The sequence below is a fragment of the Pristiophorus japonicus genome, unplaced genomic scaffold (assembly GCF_044704955.1).
Source record: "Pristiophorus japonicus isolate sPriJap1 unplaced genomic scaffold, sPriJap1.hap1 HAP1_SCAFFOLD_2763, whole genome shotgun sequence".
In the NCBI taxonomy this organism is placed as follows: domain Eukaryota; kingdom Metazoa; phylum Chordata; class Chondrichthyes; family Pristiophoridae; genus Pristiophorus; species Pristiophorus japonicus.
The window spans coordinates 1-20,424 of record NW_027252520.1 but is presented as its reverse complement, the minus strand read 5'-3'; the positions used below and the strand labels follow the sequence as shown (position 1 = coordinate 20,424).

The 20,424-nt window shown below is 47.9% G+C and overlaps 1 protein-coding gene across 1 annotated transcript; it reads right to left on the bottom strand.

The window, feature by feature from the left end:
- Positions 1 to 3,341: 3,341 nt before the first annotated feature.
- LOC139247631 (protein N-terminal asparagine amidohydrolase-like) lies at positions 3,342 to 18,629 on the bottom strand. Its single transcript, XM_070871693.1, has 4 exons — positions 18,521 to 18,629; positions 7,389 to 7,454; positions 4,509 to 4,617; positions 3,342 to 3,438 (listed from the first exon to the last, which is right to left on the bottom strand). The coding sequence occupies exons 1-4, from the start codon at positions 18,627 to 18,629 to the stop codon at positions 3,342 to 3,344; spliced, it is 381 nt and encodes a 126-aa protein (XP_070727794.1).
- Between the last annotated feature and the right edge of the window lie 1,795 nt (positions 18,630 to 20,424).

Here is a 20,424-nt window from a genome sequence, read left to right as displayed (position 1 = left end):
GGAAACCAATCATAGACAAAGGGTGGGGCATGGTGGCCATTTTGGCAGTACAAATAAGCACGTCCTTTAGAAAACTAATTAGGAAACACTGGCAGTCTCGGAGATTGGAAACATTAATGAGCTTCCTGAAAAGAGACAATCAGCCATCAGACTGTTCACTTCTGTATTTTGCTGTCGCTTCTATGGAATGTACTGCAGTCAAATATTTAAAATGGTCACATCGCCAGGAAAACATCTTTGGTCATCAACACAGATGATCTCCTTTATTTCAGTCGATGTTGATGGAATACATATTGTGAGTTAATCAAATCAGAAAATGTTCTGTCGACAGACTAAGGAAAGTGGTAAATCGCTTCCTCTCATAAGTCAGGGACAGAGACTCAAACATGGCAGGGTGAACCCATACTGCTTGTAATTTAAATGCTTAAGTAGCTTAAGTCCGCAAACTTTAAAGTGATTTTTTTTACCAAGAATGGCAGGCAAGTCTTTTATTATTTTACAAGAACAAGGAGTGGTAGGAGATTTATGAATTTCACTGTCAAAACTATTCCGTTTACACATTTATTTCATATAAAATAAACTAGTTTGTTCGTTTACAAGCATGCTTCATCTCACTAGTATATCTTTTAGTTTGCCTTTTGTAACACAGGAGAACGGAGATGGTGGCACATGCAAGGTCACAGCATCCAGTACATGTGCTAAAGGTTCTATGTTATGAATCCTGGGTCATAATGTTTAACTAGATAGTTGGCGGGGAAGGTGCACTGAGAATGTCGCATTCTGTGCCAACTACTGCAAGAATGTTGGCTGCTGCTGCTGTCTACTGCAGAACGTTATCCAAGAAAAAAAGCCCAAATAAACCCAACTATTAAATAACAACGTGCATTTATATAGCGCCTTTAAGATAGTAAAAGGTCTCATGGCACTTCACAGGAGCGTTATCAGACAGAATTTGACACCGAACCACATAAGGATACATTTATGACAAAAGCATGGTCAAAGAGGTAGGCTTTAAGGAGTATCTTAAAGGACAAGAGGGAGGTAGAGGCAGAGAGCTTTAGGGAGGGAATTCCAGAGCTAAGGCCCTCAGCAGCTGAATGCACAGCTGCCAATGGAGGACCAGCTGGAAGGAGCAGTTCGAGGATCTCCTTAATCGAGACTCTGCCTTTGACATGAGTGCCTCGACTCCATCCCACAGCATGCTACCCGCCACCATCTCAGCAAAACCCCAGTCCTGCATGAGGTAGAAAAGGCCATCCGTCAGCTCGGAAGCGGATGGAATCCCCGCTGAGGCACTAAAGTATGGCGGAGAGGCACTATTGGCACGAATGCATGACCTCATCTTTCTCATCTGGAGGGAGGAGAGCATGCCGGGAGATCTCACAGATGCAGTAATTGTAACCATCTTTAAAAAAGGGGACAAGTCCGACTGCGGCAACTACAGAGGAATCTCCAGGTTGTCAGCCACTGGGAAAGTCATCGCTAGAATCCTCCTCAATCATCTTCTCCCTGTGGCTGAGAAGCTCCTCCTGGAGGCACAGTGCGATTCCGTCCACTACGGGGTACAATGGACATGATCTTAACAGCGCAACAACTGCAAGAGAAATACAGGGAACAGCACCAACCTTTGTACATGGCCTTCTTTGACCTTACAAAGGCCTTTGACACTGTTAACCGCGAGGGACGATGGAGTGTCCTCCTACGCTTCTCTTGCCCCCAAAAGTTTGGCGCCATCCTCCGCCTGCTCCACGACAACATGCAAACCGTGATCCTGACCAACAGATCCACCACAGACCCAATTAACGTCCGGACCGGGGTCAAGCAGGGCTGCGTCATCGTGCCAACTCTCTTCTCGATCTTCCTCGTTGCAATGCTCCATCTCATACTCAAGCTCCCCGCTGGAGTGGAACTAAACTATAGAACCAGTGGGAACCTGTTCAACCTTCGTCGCCTCCAGGCCAGATCCAAGACCGTCCCATCCTCTATCGTCAAACTATTGTACGCGGACGACGCTTGTGTCTGCGCACATTCAGAGGCTGAACTCCAAGTTATAGTCAACACCTTCACTGAGGCATACGAAAGCATGGGCCTTACACTAAACATCCGTAAGACAAAGGTCCTCCACCAACCTGACCCCGCCACACAGCACTGCACCCCCAGTCATCAAGATCCACAACGCGGCCCTGGACAACGTGGATCACTTTCCATACCTCGGGAGCCTATTATCAGCAAGGGCAGACATCGACAACAAGGTTCAACACCGCCTCCAGTGCGCCAGTGCAGCCTTTGGCCGCCTGAGGAAGAGAGTGTTCGAAGATCAGGACCTCAAATCTGGCAGCAAGCTTATGATCGACAGGGCTGTAGTGATACCAACTCTCCTGTATGGCTCAGAGACGTGGACCATATACAGTAGACACCTCAAATCGCTGGAGAAATACCACCAATGATGTCTCCACAAGATCCTGCAAATCCCCTGGGAGGACAGACACGCTGTCAGTGTTCTCGATCAGGCCAACATCCCCAGCATCGAAGCACTGACCACACTTGACCAGCTCCATTGGGCAGGCCACATTGTTCGCATGCCCGACACGAGACTCCCAAAGCAAGCGCTCTACTCAGAACTCCTACACGGCAAGCGAGCCTCAGGTGGGCAGAGGAAACATTTCAAGGACACCCTCAAAGCCTCCTTGATTAAGTGCGACATCCCACCGGCACCTGGGAGTCCCTGGCCAAAGACCGTTCTAAGTGGAGGAAGAGCATCCGGGAGGGAGCTGAGCACCTCGAGTCTCGTCGCCGAGAGCATGCAGAAAACAAGCGGAGGCAGCGGAAGGTGCGTGCGACAAACCAGACTCCCCACCCACCCTTTCCTCCAACCACTGTCTGTCCTACCTGTGACAGAGATTGTAATTCCCGTATTGGACTGTTCAGTCACCTGAGAACTCACTTTTTGAGTGGAAGCAAGTCTTCCTCGATTTCGAGGGACGGCCTATGATGATGAAGGAAACAGGGATTCACAAGGGACTAGAATTGAAGGAATGCCGAATTCGTAGAGGGCTGTAGGGCTAGAGGAGGTGACAGAGATCAGGAGGCACTTTAAATCATACCATATTCCCTGAGGAAAGATACAAGGGGAAAAAAGAAACTTGGGAAATGTATTTTCTCAGAGATAGCGGTCATATTGTACAACAGAAATATAACTACAAAGGAAGGAAAAGATACAAAAAAAATTATTTTTACAATAATTTCAATTATCATATCTTAATTTTTCATTTGTGTTTTTCACCACTGACATTACCACAAGAGCTACACTGGTATAATAAATTGTGTGAAATTCCCAAATGTCAAATATTAGATTTGAACCTACCAAGAAGTTCAAGAGTGAGCTCGTGTGACAGCGACCTTTCATCAATGAATCCTCCTACAAGGTGAACTTCATATCTAAAATACAAGATTACACCAATTTAACTGATGTTTTTGGAAGAAAATGTTTATCTAGGTTGGAAAATCCTATGGGCTAATAGAACACTAATGTTCTTTAAATCACACCATGTTCCCCAAGGAAAACCACAAGGGGCGAACAGAATTTTGGGAATGTATTTTCTCTGATATAGTGGTATTATAATTAAATAGAATAGTAACAATGTGGGTGAAACATATGGCTAACTGCCAGTCCAGGTGATGTTCAGCCTTAGGGCTAGAAATTCGGTTTTGGGTCATGTCGGGTTTTTTTCCCACCAAAAATACTGCTATGAATCCGCTATGATTCCGAGGCCTAACAGACGGGGAAAAAATGGGGGAAAATGCGCTCAGTGGGAAAAATCGGTATTGCACGAGAATTCGTGGCACAAACCGCGAATTTTCTGCAACTTTTCTCCGAGGCCGATACTGCTGTGAGTTGGGCCAAGGGAGGGCAGAAAACACAACAAAAAAAAATTGAAAACATTTAAAAAAAACATCACAAAACATTCACAAGACCCTTTTCAAGCAAATCGCTGAAAAAGAATTTAAAAATAAAAACTTTAACTTACCTTTTTTGCAGGTCTTCATAAATACCGTCGTTCCAAGGGCTGCAAAGCAGGTTTTTCCCTGGCATTTTTTTGGTCCTAACTACAGGTCACAGCTGAGCCAAATATCGGGCGAAAGCGCTTTTTCCCGTCTTTCACGCCAGCGGTATTTCATCACCATCACCTTCAAATTCCCCTCCAAGTCACACACCATCCTGACTTGGAAATATATTGCCGTTCCTTCATCGTCTCTGGGTCAAAATCCTAGAACACTCTACCTAACAGCACTGTAGGAGTACCTTCACCACACGGACTGCAGTGGTTCAAGAAGGCGGCTCATCACCACCTTCTCAAGGGCATTTAGGGATGGGCAATAAATGCTGGTCTGGTCAGCGACACCTGCATCCCAGAAACGAAAGAAAGAAAATCCAGCTACCAGAGTGGTTACTCCAAGTTACTGGAGATTTGCCCTTACATTAGTTTTTCATTGAGACCTTACCTTACCTTCCAAGATCACATCCGACTGACAAGGACTTCACAGCATTTAACATCATGGACACTGCCATTTCTGTAGCTGACCCATCACAGTGTCCCAAACTTGTAGCCCCACTCCCTAAAAATTAATCCAGATAATGTGTATTAGTAAAGAACAGCATTTACAGATTTAACTGTAATGTAATAAAATTACCCAGAGACATAACATATACCTCAAGTAGAATTCTGAACTGAACAAAACAGATGACTGGGAGGGAGGGGAAAAAAGTCAGGCAGGATTCCCATTCCCGAGAGTTATCCTGCAGGGAGGGAGTGAGTGTGTGTTTTGTAGCCAGAGAATCACCTGCAATGACTTCCCTTCCCACTCTTGCACCGTTACCTCTGGTGTTCCCCAAGGATCTATCCTTAGCTCACTCCTATTCCTCATCTACATGCTTCCCACGCGGCGGTATCATCCAAAAACACAGCATCAGTTTCCACATGTATGCTGACGACACCCACCACCACCTCTCTTGACCGCCTCCACTGTTTCTAAATTGTCTGACTGCTTGTCTTAATGGATGAGCAGAAATTTCCTCCAACTAAATATTGGGCAGACCGAAGCCATTGTCCCTGCCACCAACTCCATCCTCTCCCTGACAACTGTCTGAGGCTGAAGCAGACTGTTCGCAATCCTGGTGTCATATCTGACCCTGAGACAAGCTGCTGACCACATATCCACGCCATCACTAAAACGGCCTATTTCCACCTCCGTAACATCGCCCGACTCCACCCCCTGCCTCAGCTCATCTGCTGTTGAAATCCTCATCTATACCTTTGTTACCTCTAGACTTGACTATTCCAATGCACTCCTGGCCTGTCTCCCAAGTTCTACTCTCTGTCAACTTGAGGTCATCCAAAACTTTGCTGCCTGTGCCTAAGTCCTGTTCATCCATCACCCCTGTGCTCGCTGACCTACATTGTCCCCCGGTTAAGCAACGCCTCGATTTTAAAATCCTTGCTTTCAAATCCCTTCATGGCCTCGCCCCTACCTATCTCTGTAATCTCCCGCAGCCACAGAACCCGTCACGATATCTGCGCTCCTCCAATTCTGGTCTGTTGACCATCCTAGATTTTAATTGTTCCATCATTGTTGGCCGAGCCTTCAGCTGCCTGGGCCCTAAGCTCTGGAATTCTCACCATAAGCCTCTCTTTCCTTCTTTAAGACGCTCTTTAAAACTTATCTCTTTGACCAAGCTTTTGGTCATCTGCGCTAATATCTCCTGATGTGACTCGGTGTCAAATTTTGTTTTACAACGCTCCTGTGAAGCACCTTGGTATCTTTTACTAAAGGCGCTAAAAATATATAAGTTGGTGTGAGTGGGGGTGTGAGTGTATGTATGGACATTGAGCAAGGACAACATCAGTCATCTGGGATACCACCCATGGTTGAACAACTGTTCAGATTTGTATTTACCCAGAGAGTGGTTAGAATATGGATCTTGCTACCACAGGGAGTGGTTGAGATGAATAGCATTAGATGCATTTAAGGGGAAGCTAGATAAGGGAGAAAGAAATAGAAGGAAATGCCGATAGCGTTAGATCAAGTAGGGTGGGGTTGTGTGTAGGCTTGTTTGGAGCATAAGGACGGACCAGTTGGGCCAAATGGCCTGTTTCTGCGCTGTACATTCTATGTAGATTCACTGTCTACTCTCATACACAAAGAATGACCATGGGGCAAAGCAGGGGAGAGCAACTAGTGCAGTTGTAGCACAGCAAAGAGTCTTCAGGAGAAAGTGGGAAAAACACAAATTAAGTAGATTTCATATATGTTCATCATGAAAGTAGCTGTATTTTCTATGCCTGCACAATTTGAAAGACCATCTAAAAGTTACAGTGGTAGCTATTACACTAGAGTTCTCTCTCATCTAGATCCTGTCCACAGAGCATGGATGTGGGATTGGAAGATGGAGGGAAAATGAAAGAGTAAATCAAAATGATTAAAGGAGTCATCCAATTTTTTTATGAAACCAAGCTTTGCTTGACTTCATTTTTAAAAAATCTCAGGCAAATCACAGAATTATCAATTTACCTATCATTAGCCAAATAGTCCAATGCTGTACCGAAGTTTGTGTGTTTTATGATGCAGCTCTCCACCACCTACAAGGCTCAAGTCAGGAGGGTGATGGAATACTCTTCACTTGCCTGGATGAGTGCAGCTTCAACAACATTCAAGAAACTCAACACCATCCAGGGCAAAGCAGTCCACTTGATCTGCACTCAGCTTAAGCATCCAACCCTTCCTTCACCGGTGTACCGTGTTGCAGTGTGTACTATTTATAAGGTGCAATGCAGCAAGTACCCAAGGCTTCTTTGGCAGCACCTTCTAAACCCATGACCTCCACCACCTAGGACAAGGGTAGCGGGTGCATGATAACACCAGCACCTTCAAATTACCCTCCAAGTCACACACTATGGTGTTTTGGACATATATCGTCATTCATTCATCATTGCTGGGTCAAAATCCTGGAACTCCCTACCTAGCAGCATTGTGGGAGTACCTTCAACACACGGACTGCAGTGGTTCAAGGCGGCTAGCCACCCCTTCCTCAAGGGTAATTAGGGATGGGCAATAAATGCCAGCCTTGCCAGCGACACCCATAACAAAAGAATTATTTGTTTTTTTAAATCTAATTATTTGTCAAATTTAATCCCCAAATATATTATTTGCCCTGCTGATTAATGTTCAATTTTAAAACTGCAGAATTTCAGAGGTTGAAAAGAATGTGACCATTTTGGGTAGTTACTAATTGAGACACCTATCTACAGTTTTACACAATGAATCTTCTAATTATCAGAAGCATACAAGTTTATAGCTCAATTGCACCATTGTACAACAGCCCTCATTACCTGTGTGTCGCAGAACTACCAGATGGCAGGTAGTTGCATCTTCTGTTCCAAGTATTGACACAGAACCTGTGGTTAAAAAAAACATACAGAAAACATGAGTCAACATCTCTGCATTTTACAACAAATATGTTTTCATCACCTCTGTATTCCCATCTCTGCTCAAAGGGCTCAATGTAAATATAACATGTTTTTAAATGCAAAGTAAAGTGAATTTGAGGTAACCTTCACCGGTTGCATCCTAATGACAAAGAGTTGCACACGAGTGTCACCAGATTACTCTTCTCCCAGTTTTTGGGTCACAACACTGAATAAATAAAACACACTGGACTTGTGTACTGTAGCAACATAGCTGCTGAGAGAGAATCAGGATACTTGCAGCCCACAGCCAATTTAAATTTCTTGGCTTGACCTGCTTCACACTGCAGAATGCTTGGCATATTACTCAGTGCTATTGTGCACTCATAAATAGCTGAGTCTATTTTTTGCCATTTAAAAATTCAGAACTTGGTGACACGGTGGGTTAGAATTCAGTCCATTCATCATTGACGTTGAATGCAGAGGAACAAAAGTCTCATCAATTGGTTGCTGGTGCCCTTATCCCTAGAAAAACCTTTACTCTCTCCGATCATGGCAATTCTCCCTGGTATGGCCCCTATTTTCACTCCCTTAAGTCCAAGAGGCGAAGACTTGAGCGTATCTGCCACACAACTGGACTAGCCACCCATCACCAGATCTGGCTGGACCATATCAAGTGCTATCTCCTCTGCCAAAGCCACCCACTTCTCTAGAATCATCCTGGAGAGCAACCCCGTCTTCGTTTTTTCACGACCAATTGTCTCATTAAAACCTTCTCCCCGACCCTCTCCATCTTTACCTCTAACAATAAGCTTATGGACTGGTTTGTCACGAAGATTGAGATCAACCATACAGCTGCCTCTGCTGTTTGCCCTCTTCCTCTTATCCATCAAGTCAAGTCTTCCACAGGCTACCAATTGCACTCGCCCCGAACCCATATCTTTCTCTAGTTTTACTCCAATCTCCTATCATAAGAACACAAGATAGAGGAGCAGGAGTAGGCCATGCGGCCCCTCGAGCCTGCTCCAGCTCGCAATAAGATCGCGGCTGATCTTTTACTACAACACCACTTTCCTGCTTTATCCCCATATCCCTTCGCTGCCTTAGTATCCAAAAATCTATCAGTCTTGAATATACTCAACGACTGAGACGGGGCTAGAAAATTCCAGAGATTCACTGAATTGGAGGACCTACCACTGAATAAGTAGCATCTTTTCAAAGATGATAAAGAAATCAATCAACCTCTAATTGACCTCTCAGGATGTTCCTATCACAACAATCAGACTTTGTGATGGGACAGGAGGTCAAACAGCTTCACCTCAGCAGAATATCGCATAACTTTCTAGTCATTATTGTAATTTATGCACCTTTGAGTATGCTCACAGGTTTGTAGAGCTGTAGCACCATTACCAGAGGGCTGGTCTGTCAGTCACCTTCCTTTCCCTAGATCAGGAGAAGGCGTTCGACAGGCTGGATCACGAATATCTGTTCGGAACTCTGCACACTTTCGGGTTCGGGAAGCATTTTGTCGCCCGAATCCGACTTTTGTACGCCGCCGCAGAGTGTCTGATTAAGGTTAATGGGTCTTTGACAGCGCCCCTTCGCTTTAGGAGAGGGGTGCGCCAGGGATGCCCCATGTCCGGCCAGTTATATGCCATCTGCGTGGAGCCTTTCCTGCGCCTCCTGCGAAGAGGTTGACAGGACTGGCTCTGCAAGGGCCGGTGTGGAAGTCTTCCTCTTGGCTTACGCCGATGACATGCTCCTCATGGTCGAGGATCCCGTTGACCTGCGGAGGATGCGTGAGTGCCAGGAAATTTACTCGGCCGCATCCTCCACCAGGATCAACTGAGAGAAATGTTCCGGACTCCTGGTGGGTCAGTGGCGGGTGGACTCCCTGCCTGGAGCACGACTCTGGGAGTCTACCTTAGCGTTGACGAGGAAGCCTGGCCGGCGAACTGGCAGGAGCTGGAGGCCAAGGTCGCCGCTCGCCGAGAGCGCTGGACAGGACTGCTCTGAGTTCTGTCCTACAGGGGTCGAGCGCTAGTCATAAACCAGCTGGTGGCCGCTATGCTGTGGTACCAGCTGGTCATTTTGACCCCTCCCCCTGCGTTTGTTGCCAAGATAAAGAAGCTGGTGGACTTCTTCTGGAGCAACAGGAAGCACTGGGTCTCTGCTGCGGTTTCAAGTCTCCCACTTAGGGAGGGCGGTCAGGCGTTGGTATGCGTCAGCACCCAGCTAGCGACTTTCCATCTTCAGATCCTGCAGAGATACCTCTATGTCGAGCCCCCTCCTAGGTGGCGTGCGCTGGCGATGTATTTCTTCCGCCAGCAGTACAGCCTCAATTATGACACGCAGCTCGTGTTTGTGAGCCTGGGGGGGCGTCAGGTCCGCCATGCGGGGGCCGCCTGTCTTTTACCAGGAACTCACCAGGGTCTGGAACAGAGTCGCCACCAAGCGCAGCTCTCCACCGTCTGGACTGGGCTGTCCTGCAGGAGCCGCTGCTCAGGAATCCGTACCTCCACGACCGCGGTTTTAGGTGGCAGGTGGACGAGAGGGCTGTGGCTGGCGAGGTGACCAGGGTCGGGGACCTGCTCAATGGCGGAGGAGCGGGCTGGATGGCGCCAGACGTGCTGGCACAACGCCTAAACTGGGCCGACATCCGGCGCGCGGCCAATGCCACCAAGTCGCTAAAAACAGCTCTGGGCCCTCACTCCGTTAAGTGTGTCGAGGAGGCTCAAACACGTGGGGAGATCCCGTCCAAACTGATCCCCGTCCGGACAGAATTACTCATCGGCGCCAAGCCCCGAAACCTCACTCAGGAGCCGTTCTGCGCAGAGGGGTTTCCTGTACGGGCTGCTCCTGCACACTCTCCACCTTGGCATCCTCACCTGCCGTCCGGATACACCATGGCACACCATCTTGCCATCCGGAGGAGGCGGGGGTCCCCAGTGGCGTGCACTCTAAGCGGGAGTCTTCCCACTATTTGTTGGGGACTTGGCCTGGAGGGTAGTGCACGGAGCAGTCCCGTGCAATAAATTTTTAAGTCAGTTCATGGGCTCCCAGGCCGCCTGCAATTTCTGCAGTCTGAAAGAGTCCGTGTTCCATGTTTTTACTGTGTGTGAGGTTGCAGCCCCTCTTTCAATATTTGAAGAGGCTGCTCCTCAAATTCTGGTTGCACTTCAGTCCCACACTCCTGATCTTTGGGCACCCTGTGCGGAGGGGAGCGGGCAGGTCGGAAGGCCTCCACGTAGGTCTGCTCCTGGGCATGGCCAAGGGGGCCATCAGCCGATCCAGGCAGCGAGCGGTCGAGAGGGTCGTTCAGCCTGACTGCTTGTCCCTCTTCCGCGTCTACATCCGGGCCAGGGTGTCCCTGGAGATGGAGCACGCCGTGTCCACCGGTACGCTAGCGGCCTTCCGCGAGAGGTGGGCGCCGGAGGGACTGGAGTGCATCATCACCCCCAGCAACCAAATTTTAATTTGAATACTATTGTTTAAAGTTTAATGTGTTTAATTTGTCGGGTTTAGTGCCTCCCCCGCCCCCTTTTAGCCAGGGGGCACTTGTATAATTTGCCTCTCGGTACCCTAGGAAAAAAAAACAAAAAGGGCACTTGATTGAAAATGTTTGGTGTGTCCCCCACTTTGATCAGGGGGCACTTGATTTTCTGTTTCCTACAAAAAGAGTTGTAGAGCTGTAGCACCATTCCCAAAGGGCTGGGTCTGTCGGTCGCCTTCCTTTCCCTTGATCAGGAGATGGTGTTCGACAGGGTGGATCACGAGTATCTTTTCGGAACTCTGCGCGCTTTTGGATTCGGGACGCATTTCGTTGCCCAGATCCGACTTTTGTACACCGCTGCGGAGTGTCTGATTAAGGTCAACGGGTCTTTGATGGCGCAACTTCGCTTTGGAAGAGGGTGCACCAGGGATGTCCCATGTCCGGCCAGTTATATGCCATATGCGTGGAGCCTTTCCTGCGGACGAGGTAGATGGGACTGGCTCTGCAAGGGCCGGGCTTGGAGGTCGTCCTCTCGGCTTACGCCGATGACGTGCCCCTCATGGTCGAGGATCCATTGACCTGCAGAAGATGCGCGAGTGCCAGGAGATTTACTCGGCTGCATCCTCCGCCAGGATCAACTGGGAGAAATGTTCCGGACTCTTGGTGGGTCAGTGGCGGGTGGACTCCCTGCCGGAGGAGCTCAGGCCTTTTGCCTGGTGCACAACCCATCTCCTCTATCTGTGAGTCGACCTTAGCCCCGACGAGGAAGCCTGGCTGGCGAACTGGCAAGAGCTGAAGGCTATGGTCGCCGGTCGCCTAGGGCGCTGGACAGGACTGCTCTGAGTGCTGTCCTACAGGGGTCGAGCGCTAGTCATAAACCAGCTGGTGGCCGCTATGCTGTGGTACCAGCTGGTCACTTTGACACCACCCCTGCGTTTGTCGCCAAGATACAGAAGAAGCTGGTCGACTTCTTCGAGAACAACAGGTAGCACTGGGTCTCTGCTACGGTTCTGAATCTCCCGCTTAGGGAGGGCGGTCAGGCGTTGGTGTGCGTCAGCGCCCAGCTAGCGACTTTCCGTCTTCAGACCCCGCAGAGATACCTATACGTAGAGCGCCCTCCTAGATGGTGTGTGCTGGCGACGTATTTCTTCCGCCAGCAATACTGCCTCAATTATGACATGCAGCTCCTGTTTGTGAGCCTGGGGGGCATTAGGACCGCCATGCGGGCGCTGCCTGTCTTTTACCAGGAACTCATCAGGGTCTGGAACAGAGTCGCCACTAAGCGCAGTATTCCCCCGTCTGGAGTGGCGGCTGTCCTTTGGGAGCTGCTGCTCAGGAATCCGTACCTTCACAACCGCGGTTTTAGATGGCAGGCGGACGAGAGGGCTGTGTCTGGCAAGGTGACCTTAGTCAGTGACCCACTTGATGGCAGAGGAGCGGGCTGGGTGGCGCCAGACGAGCTGGCACGGCGCCTATCCTGGGCCGACGTCCAGCGCACGGCCAATGCCATTAAGTCGCTAAAAGCATCTCTGGGCCCTGACTCCTTTAGGTGTGTCGAGGAGGCTCAAGTACGTGGGGCGATCCCATCCGAACTGACCCACGTCCGGACGGAATTCCTCATCGGTGCCAAGCCCCAAAAACTCCCACGGGAGCCAGTGCCTCACAACTTAAGCCTCCTCCAGGATATCCCCTCTGTGCCTTTCAGTTCTGCACGGAGGGGATTCCTGTACGGGCTGCTCTTGTACACTCTCCACGTTGCCATCCTCATCTGCCGTCCGGACACGCCATGGCGCACCATCTTGCCGTCCGGAGGAGGCGAGAGTCCCAGTGGAGTGTTCTCTACACGGGAGTCCTCCCTTTATTTATTGGGGACTTGGCCTGGAGGGTGTTGCATGGAGCAGTCCTGTGCAATCGATTTTTAAGTCGTTTCACGGACTCCCAGGCCGCCTGTAATTTCTGCGGTCTGGAAGAGTCCATGTTCCATATTTATATTGAGTGTGCGAGGTTGCACTTCAGTCCCACTCTCCTGATCTTTGGGCAGCCTATGTGGAGAGGAGCGGGCAGGTCGGAAGGCCTCCGCGTAGGACTGCTCCTGGGCATGGCCAAGGTGGCCATCAAACGGTCCAGGCAGCGGGCGGTCGAGGGGGTCATTCAGCCCGACTGCCTGCCCCTCTTCCGCAGTTACATCCGAGCCAGGATGTCCCTGGAGATGGAGCACGCGGTGTCCACTGATACGCTCGCGGCGGACACCGGAGGAATTGTAGTGCATCATTTCAACCGGGAACAGAGTTTTAATTAGAGTTAATTTGATTTGATTTGACAAAGGTTCCCTTTATGTTGAATTGTTTTTGTTGCCCTCAAAAAAAACAAGGGGGCACTTGATTGAAAGTTTCTGGAGTGTGACCATTCCTTTAATCAGGGGGCACTTTTAATAATGTTCCTACACAAAATAGTTATAGAGCTGTTGCACTTAAAATAGTTGTAGAGTTGTTGCATTGTGAGTGGCTTAGCCAGTCACGTGATGTTCACAAGACTCAATAAAACCCCAGTCAGTTAGGTCTGTCATCCATGATGTGGTATGCAGTTGTGAGCCTAGTGGATGAACTGGTAACGTGTAGTGTGACTGTTAAACTTTTGCTAATAAACCAACTAGTTCTTAATAGCAATGTGTTGCTATGAATTCTTTAGCAAAGAATCCATGAAGCAAATACATTACAATTATAAAACAGTTCATCCTCTAATTAATCAATACCATGTGACTCGACCATTAAAAAATAACAGAAATTTAACGATGAGTGACCGTTACAAATTCAGATCTGCCATTGATATTTACTCAGGTTCAGTGGGGTCTTACAGAAATTGACTCCCACTGCCCTATGGTACAAACGTGGAGGAATGGATTCAAAGACAACATGGCTATTGCAGGTTTTGGATCGATAAGCTAGGAAAAGAATGAACGCACTTGCATTTATATGGCACCTTATCATGTCCTCGGATGTCCCAAATCGCTTCACAACTTATCTGTTTTGAAGTCACTGTGCAAGTAAACGTAACGGCCAATCTGTGCTCAGCAAGGTGTTTCCTACATTACAACAGTGACTATACTGCAAAAAGTACTTCATTGGCTGTAAAGTGCTTTGAGACATCCTGAGTTGTGAAAAGCGCTACATAAATGCAATTTTGTTCTTTAAAACTGTTATATTTGTTCTCATTAGGACAAAAAGTGATCGAGAGAATATTGCTTATGGGGTTTAAAATAGTGAAGGGAATTGATAAGGTGGAAGTAGAGGGAATAAATCAGCAATGGGTATGACTATAAGCCAAAGAAATCACAAGCTAAACTTAATTTAAGGAACAACTTTTTAAAGAATGTTTGTATAACAACAACAACAACTTGTATTTATATAGTGCCTTTAACATAGTGAAACCTCCCAAGGCGCTTCACAGGAGTATTAGGAGATAAAAAATTTGACACTGAGCCGCATAAATATAAATTAGCGCAGGTGACCAAAAGCTTGGTCACAGAGGTAGACTTCCACCTAGTGCACTAAACTGATTCAATTACAGACTTTGGAAGGCAACTGGATTATCTCCATATTGTGCAGCCCGTGGAGAGACACTGGTTGGGATAGAAAAAAAATGATTAAATCAATTAGATCAGGTCCTTAAAGTGAACCTGGGAGATAGAAACATAGAAACAGAGAAAATAGGTGCAGGAGTAGGCCATTCGGCCCTTCTAGCCTGCACCGCCATTCAATGAGTTCATGGCTGAACATGCAACTTCAGTACCCCATTCCTGCTTTCTCACCATACCCCTTGATCCCCTTAGTAGTAAGGACTACATCTAACTCTTTTTTGAATATATTTAGTGAGTTGGCCTCAACAACTTTCTGTGGTAGAGAATTCCACAGGTTCACCACTCTCTGGGTGAAGAAGTTCGTCCTCATCTCAGTCCTAAATGGCTTACCCTTTATCCTTAGACTGTGACCCCTGGTTCTGGGCTTCCCCAACATTGGGAACATTCTTCCTGCATCTAACCCATCAGAATTTTAAACGTTTCTATGAGGTCCCCTCTCATTCTTCTGAACTCCAGTGAATACAAGCCCAGTTGATCCAGTCTTTCTTGATATGTCAGTCCCGCCATCCCGGGAATCAGTCTGGTGAACCTTCGCTGCACTCCCTCAATAGCAAGAATGTCCTTCCTCAGGTTAGGAGACCAAAACTGTACACAATACTCCAGGTGTGGCCTCACCAATGCCCTGTACAACTGTAGCAACACCTCCCTGCCCCTGTACTCAAATCCCCTCGCTATGAAGGCCAACATGCCATTTGCTTTCTTAACCGCCTGCTGTACCTGCATGCCAACCTTCAATGACTGATGTACCATGACACCCAGGTCTCGTTGCACCTCCCCTTTTCCTAATCTGTCACCATTCAGATAATAGTCTGTCTCTCTGTTTTTACCACCAAAGTGGATAACCTCACATTTATCCACATTATACTTCATCTGCCATGCATTTGCCCACTCACCTAACCTATCCAAGTCGCTCTGCAGCCTCATAGCATCCTCCCTTGCAGCTCACACTGCCACCTAACTTAGTGTCATCCGCAAATTTGGAGATACTACATTTAATCCCCTCGTCTAAATCATTAATGTACATTGTAAACAGCTAGGGCCCCAGCACAGAACCTTGCGGTACCCCACTAGTCACCGCCTGCCATTCTGAAAAGTACCCATTTACTCCTACTCTTTGCTTCCTGTCTGACAACCAGTTCTCAATCCATGTCAGCACACTACCCCCAATCCCATGTGCTTTAACTTTGCACATTAATCTTTTGTGTGGGACCTTGTCGAAAGCCTGCTGAAAATCCAAATATACCACATCAACTGGTTCTCCCTTGTCCACTGTACTGGAAACATCCTCAAAAAATTCTAGAAGATTTGTCAAGCATGATTTCCCTTTCACAAATCCATGTTGACTTGGACCCATCATGTCACCTCTTTCCAAATGCGCTGCTATGACATCCTTAATAATTGATTCCATCATCTTACCCACGACCGATGTCAGGCTTACCGGTCTATAATTTCCTGTTTTCTCTCTCCCTCCTTTTTTAAAAAGTGGGGTTACATTGGCTACCCTCCACTCGATAGGAACTGATCCAGAGTCAATGGAATGTTGGAAAATGACTGTCAATGCATCCGCTATTTCCAAGGCCACCTCCTTAAGTACTCTGGGATGCAGTCCATCAGGCCCTGGGGATTTATCGGCCTTCAATCCCATCAATTTCCCCAACACAATTTCCCGACCAATAAGGATTTCCCTCAGTTCCTCCTCCTTACCAGACCCTCTGACCCCTTTTATATCCGGAAGGTTGTTAGTGTCCTCCTTAGTAAATACCGAACCAAAGTACTTGTTCAATTGGTCCGCCATTTCTTTGTTCCCCGTTATGACTTCCCCTGATTCTGACTGCAGGGGACCTACGTTTGTCTTTACTAACCTTTTTCTCTTTACATATCTATAGAAACTTTTGCAATCCGTCTTAATGTTCCCTGCAAGCTTCTTCTCGTACTCCATTTTCCCTGCCCTAATCAAACCCTTTGTCCTCTGCTGCTGAGTTCTAAATTTCTCCCAGTCTCCGGGTTTACTGCTATTTCTGGCCAATTTGTATGCCACTTCCTTGGCTTTAATACTATCCCTGATTTCCCTTGATAGCCACGGTTGATCCACCTTCCCTTTTTTATTTTTACGACAGACAGGAATGTACAATTGTTGTAGTTCATCCATGCGGTCTCTAATTGTCTGCCATTGCCCATCCACAGTATCATTCGCCAATCTATCCTAGCTAATTCACACCTCATACCTTCAAAGTTACCCTTCTTTAAGTTCTGGACCATGGTCTCTGAATTAACTGTTTCATTCTCCATCCTAATGCAGAATTCCACCATATTATGGTCACTCTTCCCCAAGGGGCCTCGCACAACGGTATTGCTAATTAATCCTCTCTCATTACACAACACCCAGTCTAAGATGGCTTCCCCCCTAGTTGGTTCCTCGACATATTGGTCTAGAAAACCATCCCTTATGCACTCCAGGAAATCCTCCTCCACCGTATTGCTTCCAGTTTGGTTAGCCCAATCTATGTGCATATTAAAGTCACCCATTATAACTGCTGCACCCTTATTGCATGCACCCCTAATTTCCTGTTTGATGCCCTCCCCAACATTACTACTACTGTTTGGAGGTCTGTACACAACTCCCACTAACGTTTTTTGCCCTTTGGTGTTCTGCAGTTCTACCCATATAGATTCCACATCATCCAAGCTAATGTCCATTCTAACTATTGCATTAATCTCTTCTTTAACCAGCAATGCTACCCCACCTCCTTTTCCTTTTATTCTATCCTTCCTGAATGTTGAATACCCCTGGATGTTGAGTTCCCAGCCCTGATCATCCTGGAGCCACGTCTCCGTAATCCCAATCACATCATATTTGTTAACATCTATTTGCACAGTTAATTCATCCACCTTATTACGGATACTCCTTGCATGAAGACACAAAGCCTTCAGGCTTGTTTTTTTAACACCCTTTTTCCCTTTAGAATTTTGCTGTACAGTGGCCCTTTTTGTTTTTTGTCTTGGGTTTCTCTGCCCTCCACTTTTCCTCATCTCCTTTCTGTCTTTTGCTTTTGTCTCCTTTTTGTTTCCCTCTGTCTCCCTGCATTGATTCCCATCCCCCTGCCATATTAGTTTAACTCCTCCCCAACAGCACTAGCAAACACTCCCCCTAGGACATTGGTTCCGGTCCTGCCCAGGTGCAGACCGTCCGGTTTGTACTGGTCCCACCTCCCCCAGAACCGGTTCCAATGCCCCAGGAATTTGAATCCCTCCCTGCTGCACCACTGCTCAAGCCATGGATTCATCTGCGCTATCCTGCGATTCCTACTCTGACTAGCACGTGGCACTGGTAGCAATCCCAAGATTACTACTTTTGAGGTCCTACTTTTTAATTTAGCTCCTAGCTCCTTAAATTCGTTTCATAGGACCTCATCCCTTTTTTTTAACCTATGTCGTTGGTACCAATGTGCACCACGACAACTGGCTGTTCTCCCTCCTTTTTTAGAATGTCCTGCACCCGCTCAGAGACATCCTTGACCCTTGCACCAGGGAGGCAACATACCATCCTGGAGTCTCGATTGCAGCCGCAGAAACGCCTATCTATTCCCCTTACAATTGAATCCCCTATCACTATCGCTTTCCCACTCTTTTTCCTCCCCTCCTGTTCAACAGAGCCAGCCACGGTGCCATGAACTTGGCTGCTGCTGCCCTCCCCTGATGAGTCACCCCCCTCAACAGTACTCAAAGCAGTGTATCTGTTTTGCAGGGGGATGACCACAGGGGACCCTTGCACTACCTTCCTTGCACTGTTCTTCCTGCTGGTCTTCCATTCCCTATCTGGCTGTGGACCCTTCACCTGCGGTAAGATGGGACAACCTCGATGGCCAAATGGCTTTTTCTCGTTCCAGTAACTTTATCTTGGAAAATGTGAAATATAATGATGCTTACCATCCTGAGGAGTTGTTGCTGCAAATTCTCTTTGCTGAATATATAAAAGACCTTTCGGGTCTATCTTGCCCGCTGGCTTGGATTTCAAAAATTCTGCACCTTCCTGCATGAAATAACAGAATTGGGGGTTACTAACGTGGCAATATGCATCCACTTCACATTAAAAAAAAACAATCACAGAATAAGGAAGTTCTAAGGTGTGAGTGTTCATGTTAGTATTTCCTGTTCGAATAATTAGCAATTTTATCTTGCACTATCCTCCAAATTTGTTTTCCAAGTCATTACCACAGAGATTAACAAATTCAGCAGAGATCCCATCTTGGGTTATAAGAAGCAGAATTTCACCCTTCATCGTTTCTACAGTACAGGTATTTAGATTGATGACACTCGTACCAAGAATGATTGCTCTTTGATATTCATCACTGAACTAGTTATTCCAGATGTCTGAAATCTACCCACATTGTAATTCTCCCCCACACACATAACACTCTCTCTCTCTCTCCCCCACACACAACACTCTCTCTCTCCCCCACACACACACACACAACACTCTCTCTCTCCCCCACACAACACTGTCTCTCTCCCCCCCCCCCCCACACACACAACACTCTCTCTCTCCCCACACACACACACAACACTCTCTCTCCCCCACACACACACAACACTCTCTCTCACCCCACACAAATAATACTCTCTCTCTCCCCCACACACACCACTCCCTCTCTCCCCCACACACACCACTCTCTCTCTCCCCCACACACACACACAACTCTCTCTCTCCCCCACACACACACACAAAGCACTCTCTCCCCCACACACACACAAAACACTCTCTCTCCCCCACAACTCTCTCTCTCTCTCTCTCTCCCCCACACACACAAACAATCTCTCTCTCTCCCCCACACACACAACACTCTCTCTCTCCCCCACACAAACACTCTCTCTCTCCCCCACACACACACTCTCTCTCTTCCCCACACACACAACACTCTCTCTCTCCCCCACACACACACTTACTCTCTCCCCCACACACACAACACTCTCTCTCTCACCCACACACACACAACACTCTCTCTCTCCCCCGCACAAACATTCTCTCTCTCCCCCACACACACACAACTCTCTCTCTCCCCCACACACACAAACACTCTCTCTCTCCCCCACACACACACACGCAACACTCTCTCTCCCCCGCACACACACACAACACTCTCTCTCTCCCCACACACACACACCACTCTCTCTCTCCACACACACACACACACAACACTCTCTCTCTCCCCACACACACACCACTCTCTCTCTCCCCCACACACACACAACGCTCTCATTCTCTCTCTCTCTCTCCCCCACACACACACAACACTCTCTCTCTCCCCCACACACACACACAACACTCTCTCTCTCCCCCACACACACACACAACACTCTCTCCCCCACACACAACACTCTCTCTCTCCTCCACACACACAACACTCTCTCTCTCTCTCCCCCCCCCATACACACACAACACACTCTCTCTCTCCCCACACACACACAACACTCTCTCTCTCCCTACCACACACACAACACTCTCTCTCTCCCCACCACACACACACAACACTCTCTCTCTCCCCCACACACACACACAAACACTCTCTCTCTCTCCCCACACACACACACAAACACTCTCTCTCTCTCTCTCCCCACACACACACACAACTCTCTCTCTCTCTCTCTCCCCCACACACAACACTCTCTCTCCCCCACACACACACACAACACTCTCTCTCTCTCCCCACCACACACAAACACAACACTCTCTCTCTCCCCCACACACACACTCTCTCTCTCCCCCCCCCACACATGACACTCTCCCCCACACACACACACAACACTCTTTCTCTCCCCCACACACACACACA